Genomic DNA, 14,167 nt, shown 5'->3' on the forward strand with positions numbered 1-14,167 from the left:
GTTTTACCTGTGTGATGGCAGTCAGGTCCCAGAAAAGATAAGCAGCGCTGATGGTCAGCTCTTTCCCATCCAGGGTCAGGTTCTTTTTGGCCTGCTGGGTCAGGTCAGTAAAGTCCTGAGGGCTGTTCAGATGGAGCAGGGCGATACTGGCCTCCGTATACAGCTGGAACTATGGGAGAGAGAGAGAGAGACAGAAACACAAACATGTCAGTGTGGCACCAGAGACAGCAGATGCTACTCAGCATAGCAGCGCCATGAGAAAACAATTCAAATATCACAGCCTTTATCTGGAGCCAAGGACACAACCTCCACAACAAGACAAACAGACATCAAGCCAGATATATTTTTATGAACCACTTTGGACATAGTGGCCATGTCAAAGGTTATATGACGCGGGGCCTAAAATCTATTATTGTGACTTTGGTTACCGCTCCTGTCCCTGGGAAGAATTCCGTGTGACAGGTATGACAAAGCCACCACACGACAGGTGCATACACAGACTACTAGGCTGAACGTGAGCTGGGTTCAAAGCAATTTGATTTTGATGTTGACCTATAACCTCTGACCCGTGGCCAGTTTAAAGGATGGACCACATCAAAGCAGAGGACTCGTCAACACCAACCACTGTACCCTTCAAGAGAGAATACCCCACTGTCATGCCTGTGTGGATAATACCCCACAGCCATAACTGTGTGGATATGGGAACGAGAGTGTGTGAGCGAGTGTGCGTGTGTGGCAGGAGGGAGGGAGGGTTCGAAGGAAGGAAAGAGTGGGGGGGGGGGGGTCTTGGAAAGTTCTGTGGTGTCATTTCTGTGTGGGGGAGCTGGTATTGATCTCAGGGTTGGAATGGAAGGCATGGCTCGGTATCCTTGCATGTGCATGTGTCATCTCAGTCGTTGTGTACGTGTGTCATCTCAGTCGTTGTGTACGCGTGTCATCTCAGTCGTTGCCTCATGACCATCGATCCCGACTCCCTCATCTCCTTAGTCCCTAGCCTTCCAGACAACCCACAAACCACTGAGCCAGAACCCAAACACCTTACTACTGCAAGTCTCCCTCTCAGCCATTGACATGCTTTTTCTCTGCTCCTGTTGTTATATAAATCCCTAAGATGAGGCAGGGACAGCCAACTGGAGATCACATTTCCATTTTTATTAGCCCCTTTTATAGGAGCTGTTAACACACAGCGCCATGTGTCTGTACAAGTGCACGCACACACCTCCATGTCACGGTAACACAAAAACAATAGTAAACATGGCTTTATATAGCTTTACTAGGAAAGGCATTGGCTATTGGCGGTAACATCAACATTCTCGTCCACATCTGCCTGTCAGCAGCCCATCAAAAGACGCAGGCGTTTAGTTGAAGTATTTAAGGTCATGTCATACCCGTTATCATGAGCCAATGTCAATAGTGACCAGAGGATCCAAACATCAGCTGTTCTTCCTACTCCTGACATTTTAAACTATTTTATTACCATTTAAAAACGTCATTAGTCAGTTGAGACAAAGGTGTATACGTACAAACCACAAATACACTAAAACCTTGAACCACATGCTCTGGAAGCAAAAAGCTGAAGCCTAAATATACCTAATCTGGGTAGCCCAAACCAAATATTGTGTGTATCACAAGAGTCTAACACACACCAGAGCCTAGTAAATATTTTACCATGTGCGTGAACACATGGTAAAATATTTCCACACAACTAAAAAGAGTCCGAGCAAGACGTCACAGTAGTGTTGAGTGAGGGGGGAGGCTTCATAATGTCATAGGATCATCGATCCATCACCCCCCAGGTCTCAGACTCTACAGCAGGGATCATCAACTACATTCAGCTGATTTTGTTCTTGGGAGGATGGCTGGCGGGCCAAAACATAATTACAAATTATTTGTAGACTGCAAATTGACCGTAAGAAGCCCAAACAGATGTAATATTTGACTAAAACATCATTATAAACCTTGCTTGCGTTTGTATACGATCACGTGTCTCTATTAAGCGTGGGAATACTTGGGAACAAGTTTCCCCAAATTAAAAACACTTGGAGTTCATTTCCTGGTGTTTTAACAGTATTTTCTGTCCAACAAATTCTTTAAAAATATATAATATTTTGGAGGCCGTCAGTTGGGAAGCACTGGTCTACAATATAACCAGGGGTCCTTCCAGTCATATGATGGAGGCCAGTGAGGTGAACAGGGAAATGATGCGTCTACGGATTCCTCGTGGCCTGGCTCGTCTAGCGATAATGCCGCAGCTCCTGGCACACGTCTTCAATATCAGCATGGGTTTGAATCCAGTCTACTGCCCTTTGATACAATCTCTCTCCATCTTTCCCCACGGTCATTATCTTGCACTATCTGTTCAATACAAATCTGAAATACCTAAAAAGGATATACATAAACAAAAAATGTAAGGATTTCCCACCAAAATAGTACTACTGTGTGACTATCATGGCTTTGAATGTAGCTATACTTTACTGCTTCTATTTATTTACTATTTTAGTCTATTCCCTACAGACACACTAGCTGCACATTCTAACCTCGAGTACATAAACAATAGGCTATCCTATACAAGTTAGCTATAAATGAATAACACACAACACGTGTGAATGACAACATGCCAGTTAGAGGAACACACAAACGGAGGGCAGTATTTTCTAGGTGACAGTGTGAGCAGATGGGGGTCGTGGGGCAGCTTTCATCACCATTGCACTCAGTTTAACACTGTCTATAAATACTGTCCGTCTCTCAGCACCACCACCCTGCCCATCCCTCTCTCCCCCTCAGTCTCTCTGCATTCTGCCCATCCCTCTCCCTCCATCTCTGCATTCTACCCATCCCCCTCTCTCTCTCTCTGCATTCTGCTCATCCCTCTTCACAGAATCGGCCCGACAGCACCAGCAAGACCTCTGAAACTGGATCCCTGCATTGTGCTACTGACAGACGGATGACCCCCCCCCACCCAGCCTTCCGGAACCTCCTGTCCCCATACACTCTGCTTATAAAGGCTACCTCACCTGTGAGGGCTGTAGAAAGGTCTATGTGAGACAGAGGGAGTGAGTGGGTGGAATATAAAGAGACAACAGAGGGGGATAGAGAAGGGAAGGTCAGTAAAATCCTGGTGACCTTTCAGTATGCTGCCTGCCACCACGCCACCCAAAACAGTTGTTCTAATGTTAACCCCCTTGGCCGCTCCCCAAGATAGGGTTTCACCCTAATACCCTTCTGTTGTCACATGACCCCCGACGAGACAGAGAGAGACAGAGAGAGAGAAAGAGAAAAGAGAAGGAGAGAGGCAGTACGAGGTGGATAAGGAGAGCTCACTGTAGTCATGAGGAGTCTGCAGATCACAGACACTTTCTGTTGTAGTGTAGGTTGACCAAGACCTTTTGTATTCATACTGTTTATTATTGTCCCAGCAGCACCAGAGTGACCATTTCTGATGTGCATTAGGCTGTTCAATTCCATACAGACAAAAGTACTTTTATGGATAGAATGTGACGTGTGGGCCCAGTGTTATTAGAAAAGGCTAATATACACTGAGGGTACAAAAACATTAGGAACATCTGCTCTTTCCATGAGAGACTGACCAGGTGAATCCAGGTGAAATCTATGATCCCTTATTGATGTCACTTGTTAAATCCACTTCAATCAGTGTAGATGAAGGGGAGAAGACAGGTTAAAGAAGGATTTTTAAGCCTCGAGACAATTGAGACATTGAATTGTCTCAACAAAAGATTTAAGTGCCTTTGAACAGGGTATGGTAGTAGGTGCCATGCGCACCAGTTTGAGAGTGTCAAGAACTGCAATGCTGCTAGGTGTTTCACGCTCAACAGTTTCCCATGTGTATCAACAATAGTTCACCACCCAAAGAACATCCAGCCAACTTGACAACTGTGGGAAGCACTGATGAGTCCATGTCCCAACTGATAGGCTGTTCTGAGTGCAAAGGGAGGTGCAACTCAACATTTGGAAGGTGTTCCTAATGTTTTGTACACTCAGTGTAGCTTTGTATGGATATAGTCTAACAATGCCTGTAGTGAGACAGAACTACAGTACAGTCTTTTTTTACAGTACAGTTAACCATCACTGCATTGTTTTATTTTATTATCTCAGAGTAATCTGGCTTGTTACTGGCATTCCTCTTCCCGAAATATCTCAGAGTTCTGATTAGAGAAAATGATTAGATAGACAATCCGTGGCCAAACTAAACCAGGGCTCTTTACTACCATAATATCGGTTTAAAATAGATGGAGACCTCTTCTGCTTAAGTGTTATTACTTATTTAATTCGGTATAATTATATTGTTTAAGGTCTGTGGTTATGGCAGACAGACAGTGTCCATGTTCAGTTTGAACACAATAGATTCTGTCTGGATCCTGTCTGATATACAAACGTTTGGAGCACGGCAATGACTAGCCTATCTTTCAAGTCATGATTCTGAGGTACAGCAAGGGTGACATCTTGTGGCTATATGAATATAGTTACATATTATATCTTATATTAATATATCCTGGAATTGTATACTCTTTTTTACTAAAATCTGCATTTCTCATTAAATGTAAATAAAATATGTTGTGGCATATCTGTGCCTGGTTAAGAAAACAACAAATGTGTTCATATGATAAAATGCCATACTGTATTTTGTGAAACACTGCCCTCTAGTGAAATAACAGATACAGCTCCCTGTCTAAAATAAATACAGTATTTGACTTAGCACTGTGTTTTCTTGATAGATTATGCCATTTGTTTTCCTTTTTCCATCCAGGTTAGTCTTACCTGTTTGATCTTGCCAGTGACAACAGATGGCAGTTTGACTCTGAGCTGCTCTGTCTCCTTGAAGGATGCTGGGAAGCCACTGAGGTAGGCCAGGCTCTGCATGCGGACCAGACCTGGTGCTTCCTTATCTGTGGTCTACAGGAGGAACAACAGCACAGTAGCTTATCGTTACCATATGACTGTGTGTCCATTTGCTTATTCATCCTTAAGTAAGGACCAGTGCATCCAAGTGGGGTAAATGCTCAATCATATAACTGTGCTGGAATCAGAACGGTCTTAGAAGTGTTAATTGCGTCTGGTGCAATAGAACTTCTAATAGCAGACTACAGAGTCAGGTAACTCACCAGGTAACATCTAGAGACAGAGCGCTTCAGAGCCTCACGGGGTGCGTCTGTGTAGGCCTTGTCCGCTATGGGAGGGAGGGAGGGGGAGAACAGAGAGCCATACAGAGAGAGCCATACAGAGAGAGCCATACAGAGAGGGCCATACAGAGAGGGCCATACAGAGAGGGCCATACAGAGAGGGCCATACAGAGAGGGCCATACAGAGAGAGCGAGAGATTTTGCTGTGATGACATGATTGGTGTTCTCGTACTGAGTGGGTAGCAGAATTGTGAAGTGAAATAGCATGTGTGTAGAGTGCCAGTTGGGAGTGTTTGTTTCAATGACTCTTTACCATCAGCCTGAGAGTGAAAGATGACCACAGACACTGTGGTGGAGGGGTGGAGGGGCTTGGCCACTTGCAGCAGCAGCTTGGCGGCGGAAAAGGAGGGCGAGAGCGATGGCAGCTCCTTCAGAGTGACGTTGGCTGGCAGAGCCGGGTCCAGGGCTAGCATGGGCGCTATGATACAATGGGACAGCAGACATTCTGGCTTCACACTGCAAACAGAAACACAGACATAGAAAGAGAAAGACAAAAGGTCACAAAACATCAAGATGGTGTCCACAACTCCAATCCAACATCACTACTTCTATCAAACCACTATGGCTAGTGCAAAACCCTCCTCTGTCTTGATGCAGTTTGTACCACTTGCACAAGGCTTCCTTTGTGCTGTGGTTGCATCTCACGCCTTAATGTCTGTGGTCATAAGCCACCTGTTGTTGCAGATTGGTCGACAACACTGAGACCCATTCTCACAAACACTCAGTTGAGAGACAAACAGGAAATACCAGCAATGATGTCAAAACCCTTGATCTAAGACAACCGTAGTTTGTGTCTCAATAAGATGGTTCATCATCAACTCCCTGCCCTTAGAGTTTGGAAGCATCCATATTGAGCTAGATATGTAAAGAACCTGTGTGAAAACCACAGTAAATCTACAGTAATGTACAGGTGTTTCTATCTTATCACTCACCTGTCCTTCGGCAATTCAGTCGGATCACTTGCATTCTTCCCCAGCCGTTCCCTATGGTGAGAAACAGTCCAGAAAGTCAATGCACTGATCCATTAACGCATGGAATGTTTTGTTGGGGAATGTTCTAGTACTGTGATTGGAAATCGACCTTTGAGCTAACAGAATCTCCCTCTGGCAATATTAGTAAACTACATATTTGGTCCCCTAGTCTACACAACAGGACAAATGGGAACGATTAAATCATGTAATGTGAATAAGTACCCGCTTCCTTTACGTGCTAATGACATTCAGCGGACCACAGTAACCCTCTCTCCGTCATCCATTTACCAAAACAAATATGTTCAGCTTGCATTCACGTAATACTATTTCTGTAGCCGAACATGTGTGACGTGTAACTGAAGTCCCAGTGACCATGTGCAGTACCTCAGTGTTCTCTGCTCTTCCTCCAGCTGCTCTCTCACACCACGTAGCTGCTTCATCAGGTCGGTGTCCGTGCCATTCACCCAGGTGTACACCACATCTATGGGCATGGGCTGGCACAGCCTACAGCGGCACAACACCATAGAGAAGGTACACATCCATTTCAAATCAGTAAACAGACAAAAGGAAGGATATGGAGTAGTGAATTGAGACAGTGAAACACTGGTTATCCCTGTAGTGGATAGAACTTGGGCAGGGAGGGTTACTCACCGAGTCTGGAATGATTTCCCAGCTACATTGTCTCTATACGAGTCAAACAGTACATGGTACTGATCCCTACTCCACTCTACCACCACCTACACACAGAGAATGTATTGTATACTTCAACATAACCAGCCAGAACAGGCCGTGCCTTACTTAACTTAGTGTAACGTCTCACACACACACACACACACACACACACACACACACACACACACACACACACACACACACACACACACACACACACACACACACACACACACACACACACACACACACACACACACACACACGTTAACTGCTGCATCATTGCGTTTGACAAGGGTTAGCTTGTTAGCTAGCTAAGCTACTTACTTCTCCAAACTGGAAGGCAGAGACCATCATGAGGACTATCCCTCCAAAGCAGAGGTACAGTCCATAGCGATGGGACAGACAGGTGTAGGTCTGTCTCTGCAAGAGTTTCAGTACTGAATTGATTATCACCATGGTTCTCCTTTGCAATCCATATCTCTTCAGTCATTCACCGAAGACGCAGGAGCATATCGGAGTTAATATAAAATAAACAATACAAAACGAAAGATGTCTTCTTTGTCACATGACACCTAGCAAAAACTGTCAAAGCACATAACCAAACATTGCACTTCCTTTATGGTGATGATGCGCCTTGACTCAAATGTTCCGGGTGCTGCTTTAAAAAAAAACTCTATAGCGCCCTCTATCGACTAGGAGGAGTTGTGCTATACATTGTCCTATGCATAGAAATACACTGAATATACCAAACATTAGGAACACCTTCCTAATATTGAGTTTCTTTCCCCATTTGCCCTCAGAACAACCTCAATTAATCAGGGCATAGACTATTTTATTTATTGTTATTTATTTTATCAGTTTAAGTTGACTGAGAACACATTCTCATTCACAGCAACAACCTGGGGTATGTAACAGGGGAGAGGAGTGGGGATGAATGAGCCAATTGAAAGCTGCGATGATTAGGTGGCCATGATGGTACGAGGGCTAGAGAGGGGAATTTAGCAACCACAGAGAGTCAGGACACCCGTTTAATGTCCGAACCCGAAAGACGGCACCCTACACAGGGCAATGTCCCCAATCACTGCCATGGGGCATTGGGATATTATCTTAGACAAAGGAAAGAGTGTATCCTACTGGTCCTCCAACACCACTTCAAGCAGCATCTGGTCTCCCATCCAGGACCAACCCTGCTTAGCTTCTACAACATCAACAACACAAAGGAGCTGATCATGGACTTCAGCAGACAGCAGAAGGAGCACGCCCCCATCCACATCAATGGGACCGCATTGGAGAAGGTGAAAAGCTTCAAGTTCCTCGGCGTACACATCACTGACAATCTGCACCGCCCGCAACCGCAGGGCTCTCCAGAGGGTGGTGCTGTCAGCCCAACGCATCACCGGGAGTACACTGCCTGACTATCAGGACATCTACAGCACCCGGTGTAACAGGAAGGCCAAGAAGATCATCAAGGACCTCAGCCACCCGAGCCACGGCCTGTTCACCCCGCTATCATCCAGCGAGTTCAGTACAGGTGCATCAAAGCTGGGACCGAGAGAATGAAAAACAGCTTCTATCTCAAGGCCATCAGACTGTTAAATAGCCATCACAAGCCGGCCTCCACCCAGTACCCTGACCTGAACTTAGTCACTGTCACTAGTATGCTACCACCCAGTTACTCAACCCTACACCTTAGAGGTTGCTGCCCTATGTACATAGACATGGAATACTGCTCCCTTTAATAATGTTTACATACTGTTTTACACATTTCATATGTACTGTATATACTGTGTTCTAGTCAAGGCCATCCTATTCAACTAGTGCTGTACATATACTATTCTATCCACATATTCTTCAGATATACTACATATTCTCTCCACATACTGTCCATAATGTCTATACTCCGGACTCCGACATTGCTCATCCTAATATTTCTATATTTCTTAATTCCAATCTTTTACTTGTAGATGTGTGTGTATTGTTGTGTATAGTTAGATATTACTGCACTGTTGGAGCAAGGAACACAAGCATTTTGCTACACCCATAATAACATCTGCTAAATATGTGTATGCAACCAATACGATTTGATTTGATTTGACAAGGAGATGAAAGCATTCTGCAGGAATGTTGGCCCATTTTGACTCGATTGCCTCCCACAGTTGTGTCAAGTTGGCCGGATGTCCTTTGGGTGGTGGACCATTCTTGATACACACAGAACACTGTTGAGCGTGAAACACCCAGCAGCGTTGCAGGTCTTGACTCAAACCGGTGTGCCTGGCACCTACTACCATATCCCGTTCAAAGGCACAATCTTTTGTCTTGCCCATTCACCCTCTGAATGGCACCCAAACACAATTGATGCATCAATTGTCTGAATGCTAAAACATCCTTCTTTAACCTGTCTCCTCCCCTTCATATACACTGATTGGAGTGGATTTAACAAGTGACATCAGTAAGGGATCATAGCTTTCACCTGGATTCACCTGGTCAGTCTATGTCATGGAAAGAGCAGGTGTCCTTAATGTTTGTATACTCAGTGTAGAACGTATGCATCCCTCTGCAGGCCTACCCACTCAGATTAGAATGAATAATGAACAAAGAAAGAAAGAAAGAAAGAAAGAAAGAAAGAAAGAAAGAAAGAAAGAAAGAAAGAAAGAAAGAAAGAAAGAAAGAAAGAAAGAAAGAAAGAAAGAAAGAAAGAAAGAAAGAAAGAAAGAAAGAAAGAAATCCATTTTGGTTCAGAAGAGGATGACAAAAAAAATGGTGTTCGTGTGTGTGTAGCCATTTTATGTAAAGCTGTGCGTCTTATTTTCTGTTACATGCGGAAATGATCTGAAGAGGTACCGAAGTCAGCCCACACTCAACATGACTGAAATTCAATACTGTCTAGACCACGTGATTGCAAAATAGCAGTTTACAGTATAGTTTACAGTAAGAGATGTCACTTTTTAGGTGGCCGATTAGACAAATTCTAATATTACTTCAAATCTAAACTCTGAGAAATATTGACAGAGGGATTTTACCTGTCAGTATTCTGCATCGTATTTAGTCTTTATAACTTACTTGCACCAAGGTCGGTCTGTCTGCATGGTAACTTTTCCTTATTGCTGACAAAATGTTTTGGTTCATGGAGGGAATATGCTTTTTACCAACTTTTTTGGTAATCTGGTCATCTAGCACGTTTATTGTTTCCTACCTAATTGCATTGTTCGAGCATGATGTGGATGTTATCTTCCCGTATATAAGGTAAGATTATGAATATTTATCAGCAGCCTGAGCATTATTATTTTCCACGAACTTGCCGTTCTTCATTAAACCGTAATAATAGCGTTTACTTATTATTATTTAAATCAGTGGGGGTATTGAAAATAATGTTTCTTTATTTCCACTCATAGAAACCGGCGATATTAACGGAAATCATATCGCATTTTATTTTGCAACAAAAATAAATCAGTTTCGTTTTCCCCACCACAATTGAACGCTGTACTTGGCTGGTTCCCAGTTCACAGCTGTGTAGTCTACAGCGTAGGGGCCTGTAATGTCTGGTGTGTGTCCTCACTTGACATTTAAACAGCTTTGTTTATTGAGCAGATAGACATTTAACACATATGCAAACTAAACATTACTAGGCATAGATAAAGAATAATGGTTTTACTAATTAGCGCTCTATTCAAACGATTAAAGCCCTCTATTCAGTAATATTCTCTGTAGATATACCTGAATTATTTGTTTGTCATCAAATGGTATGGTTTCACAATTGAAATGCAATTTTCTGTTTGGTTAATAGATTATGCCAATGGTATGATTTTGCTTTGATTACATTTTTTGATTTAATTTAATAACAAATTATATCACTTTCTGTTCAGTTATAATTTTATGTGTATAATGATTTTTTTATATAATGTATTGTTTAAATTAAATCCAGATTATTTAAAAGGACTTCCAGACATGGCATTAATACACACATTAACCCTAAACTATTCTTTCTTTAGTGACACTGGGGCTGAACCCCCAGAGAGCTGTGTCTTTGGCTTGATGACGGTCATCACTGCATTTGCAAGTGAGCACAGAAAGACACTAAAACCATGAAAGGGCTTTTTGTCTTAGTGTAACGGGATAGTTCAGCCAAATTACATATTTGGTTTCCTTACCCTGTAAGCAGTCTATGAACCATATATGACAGCAATCCATGCTTTGGTTTAGTTTCCTTGGTACTGTTTCCACATGCTAATGTCATGGGACAATATTAGCATTTTTTCATGTATCATGTTCAAATCATCTATAAGTGAATTTGTTGAGCTTCACACTTAACTTTAGATACTTCTGGATGATTTGGACATGACACCCGAAAAATACTAATATTGGTCCCATGATTTAAATGGGATTTGTGCCACAAATGCTAAAACATTAGCATGTGGAAACGGTGCTAGAGAAACTAAACCAAAGCATGATTTGCTGTCACACCTTGTCCATAGACTGCTTACAGGGTAAGGAAACCAATGTGTTATTTTGTCATTTGGGTGAACAATCCCTGTGAGAAACCCCATGGGTTTTTCCAGGTCAGACACAGTGCCAAGAGCTTTATTCACACTTCCCATTTTTTGAAAATGAAAGCAGAAATTCATGGTTAGACGGGGCTGGGATAAATGGTATGATATTGTATTATTACGTTTCACTTCAATATGTTTGTTTTTCTTTGTTACCTCTTTTTTAAGTTGCAAATAAATAAATAAATATTACAGCAGGTTTCACATATGCTACAATAGTCTACTGTGAGCGTATACTGTCTAAATGTGAAAAGTGCTAATAAAAACGTTCACTCCATGTGCCATGACAATTCCTCTACAGGTACGGCCACCATGTATGCCAGATACAAGTTTGTGGAGAAGCTCAATGAGACAGCAGGTGGTGTGCCCCCAGTGCTGAACCAGGCTGCTTTATGGATTGGAATGCTCTCTTGTTTGGGGATGTGTTTTGTCGCTACTTTCCAGGTAGGTTGCCACGGAGCACAAACATCAGTTCAACAACTAGTTTTGATTCACATTTGGCTGAGTTGTAAACTAACTTGAATTCAACAAAAAAATTCACCATCCCATTGGGCACAGAAGTCAATTCAATTTGCCTATTCAACTTTGATTCAACCAGTGTGTGCCCAGTAGGATGTAATTGGATTTAAGATAAAAGTTGGGTGAAATCCAATCAGTTTTCCATGTTTATTCAATATCATCACATTGAATTTCTTTCTTTGAAATGATATGGAAACAACATTGATTAAACCAGTTTTTGCCCAGTGGGTTGTCACCCCTTTAGTTTGAAGATGGAGGGGTTTTGTACCATTACCAAGTGACAGTGTGATATTCCATACATGATCTCTCTGGCGTGTTCTTTTTCCCCAGGAGACAACGATTACGGCAGTTCATGATGCAGGTGCATTACTCTTCTTTGTTTCTGGTGTTCTGTACACCATCCTCCAGTCCATCATATCCTATAAGGCCTTCCCCTATGGGTGTTCCTTGGCCTTGTGTCGTATGCGCACAGGAATTGCAACCATTGCCTTCCTGGCAGTTTTCCCCAGTATCCTTGAAAACAATAGTAACCCCTGGTGTCTAAATGATTTTAATCATGAATGATCATTGTTTTATCAAAGAAAATATCTCCTTCATTTTCCATCCAGCTGTTGTCTGTGCTGTCTTTGTGACACAAACCACAATGCATAGAGAAACAAAAGACGAGGTACAGTATGAGCACATCCTTACCAAGAACACCACTCACGTAACATTTTTTTACATTTTACATTTTAGTCATTTAGCAGACGCTCTTATCCAGAGCGACTTACAGTAGAGTGCATACATTTTATTACATTTTACATACTAACAACAAAGATGGACGATATTCTGGATCCATATAGGCTTTATAGGCCAGAGAAGCTATACGTGCCAATATCAGTCTCTATCCGACTCTTCCTGTCATTACAGGACTATGTGTTCCATCTGGTGAGTGCTGTGAGTGAGTGGATCGTGGCCTTCAGCTTCATCTTCTTCTTCTTCACCTACATCCACGACTTTAAAGTGAGTTTTCAGTCACCGCTCTGTCATTGTGGTGGGAATGATTTTTCTTTTCCTTTATTTGAGTGTTTTTATTTCTCTTTATCCTGTTTCTTACAGAATTTCACTCTGAAGCTGAGAACAGAGTTTGTGGACTATTCCTGATGAAGCATTGATTTGAACCTTTTAATCTGAATATTTACTAAATCAAATGTATTTTTTCTACTTTTATAAAGCAAATGTATATGAGATTATCTGAATGGTATGATTTATTTCTTTATACTGTATCCATTGCAACATAACCTCAGTCTTAACGGTTAACCACAAAACAAACACATCCTGTGACATCCTGTGACATCCTGTGACATCCTAGATTAATGAAAGCGTTAACCCATTGTTCATCATCTGGTGGTACAAAGGTCAGTATTATGCAAGAAAATCACAAGATCAAGTTAATATAGAAACTTAATTTAACCCATCACCAGTTTATGGATAGAGGCTGTATGTACTCTTACCTACTCCAAGGTTAATCGTTTGATACTACTATGTAAATATTTTTCTAGTTAGGTATTTTGCTCAAGGGTATTGAGGAGGCATATCTATGGTATACCTTTGTAATAAAGTAACTCAAAATACATACAGGGCTATGTGTGACGTATTTCTATGTTCCAAACACAGTGTTTGAATGATAAGGCGGCCACATATCTTTAGCCAAAATGTGTTATTTATTTTTCAGGCTAAACTGCATAAACACTACAGGCCATACTTGTGAACATTAGAAAAAGTTTAAGTTCAAGGTTAAGTTTAAGCATCAGCCAATTAAAATCGTTGACATAGTGGCAAGTGATCAAAGTCTACATATTAGCTGTTCCCATTACATACAGTTTGTTTGCACATTTTGCACTATCCTAACCTCACCAGGTGGCAGTGATAATTTCCTGTAGGAAATTCCCTATCAGCCAATTCAAATCGTTGATGTAGTTGGACGTGTTCCAACACTTGTTCATGGAAGCGTACTTAACTGTAGTACAACAGCGCTTACTGATAATCAAAGAACCTACATCACAAGTGTTTGACTGACTGGTCAAATTGCTCTCTGTGTAGATTTGTGGCAAGGGTTCAAATCTCACTCAAGTTTTTGTCCGCCTTTGAAATGTAGCATTACATTTACTGTGTTAGTGTGTTGAGAATGGACATAGCCTACAGCCAACAGCTTGAAAAGGAAGATTAATAACAATAATTAATAATTCATGATTGTAGTTTGCAGTCTCGTTATCATCCT

The 14,167-nt window shown here is 42.0% G+C and overlaps 2 protein-coding genes across 4 annotated transcripts in view; one reads left to right on the forward strand and one right to left on the reverse strand.

Moving 5' to 3' along the window:
- LOC120049940 (N-acetylglucosamine-1-phosphotransferase subunits alpha/beta-like) overlaps positions 1-7,458 on the reverse strand; it is a 43,169-nt gene extending 35,711 nt beyond the window's left edge. For all 3 annotated transcript variants that reach the window (XR_005477150.1, XM_038996457.1, XM_038996458.1), the window contains exons 1-8: positions 7,169-7,458; positions 6,821-6,906; positions 6,554-6,673; positions 6,131-6,181; positions 5,452-5,654; positions 5,121-5,185; positions 4,777-4,911; positions 8-169 (exon numbers count right to left, since the gene is read on the reverse strand). Coding sequence is in view for 2 of the 3 variants with exons in the window: in XM_038996457.1 (XP_038852385.1) it covers positions 8-169; positions 4,777-4,911; positions 5,121-5,185; positions 5,452-5,654; positions 6,131-6,181; positions 6,554-6,673; positions 6,821-6,906; positions 7,169-7,300 (954 nt within the window). In the remaining variant the exon portion in view is untranslated. The remainder of the gene's footprint in view (positions 1-7; positions 170-4,776; positions 4,912-5,120; positions 5,186-5,451; positions 5,655-6,130; positions 6,182-6,553; positions 6,674-6,820; positions 6,907-7,168) is intronic.
- A 2,269-nt stretch (positions 7,459-9,727) lies between these two features.
- On the forward strand, positions 9,728-13,522 carry LOC120049364 (DNA damage-regulated autophagy modulator protein 1-like). Its single transcript, XM_038995629.1, has 7 exons — positions 9,728-10,087; positions 10,834-10,901; positions 11,690-11,832; positions 12,238-12,415; positions 12,516-12,574; positions 12,817-12,909; positions 13,006-13,522. Exons 1-7 carry the CDS (start codon positions 9,957-9,959, stop codon positions 13,048-13,050), a joined length of 717 nt encoding a protein of 238 aa, XP_038851557.1. The 5' UTR covers positions 9,728-9,956; the 3' UTR covers positions 13,051-13,522.
- Positions 13,523-14,167: the final 645 nt, after the last annotated feature.

This window comes from Salvelinus namaycush, chromosome 6, assembly GCF_016432855.1.
Source record: "Salvelinus namaycush isolate Seneca chromosome 6, SaNama_1.0, whole genome shotgun sequence".
NCBI classification, from domain to species: Eukaryota; Metazoa; Chordata; class Actinopteri; order Salmoniformes; family Salmonidae; genus Salvelinus; species Salvelinus namaycush.

Bases quoted from the DNA above. Each gene is read 5' to 3' on its own strand.
- LOC120049364 (XM_038995629.1), top strand. From the start codon at position 9,957: ATGTTTTGGTTCATGGAGGGAATATGCTTTTTACCAACTTTTTTGGTA. The intron at 10,088-10,833 runs GTAAGATTATGA...TTCTTTCTTTAG, and splicing joins GTTATCTTCCCGTATATAAG to TGACACTGGGGCTGAACCCC. The intron at 10,902-11,689 runs GTGAGCACAGAA...ATTCCTCTACAG, and splicing joins GGTCATCACTGCATTTGCAA to GTACGGCCACCATGTATGCC.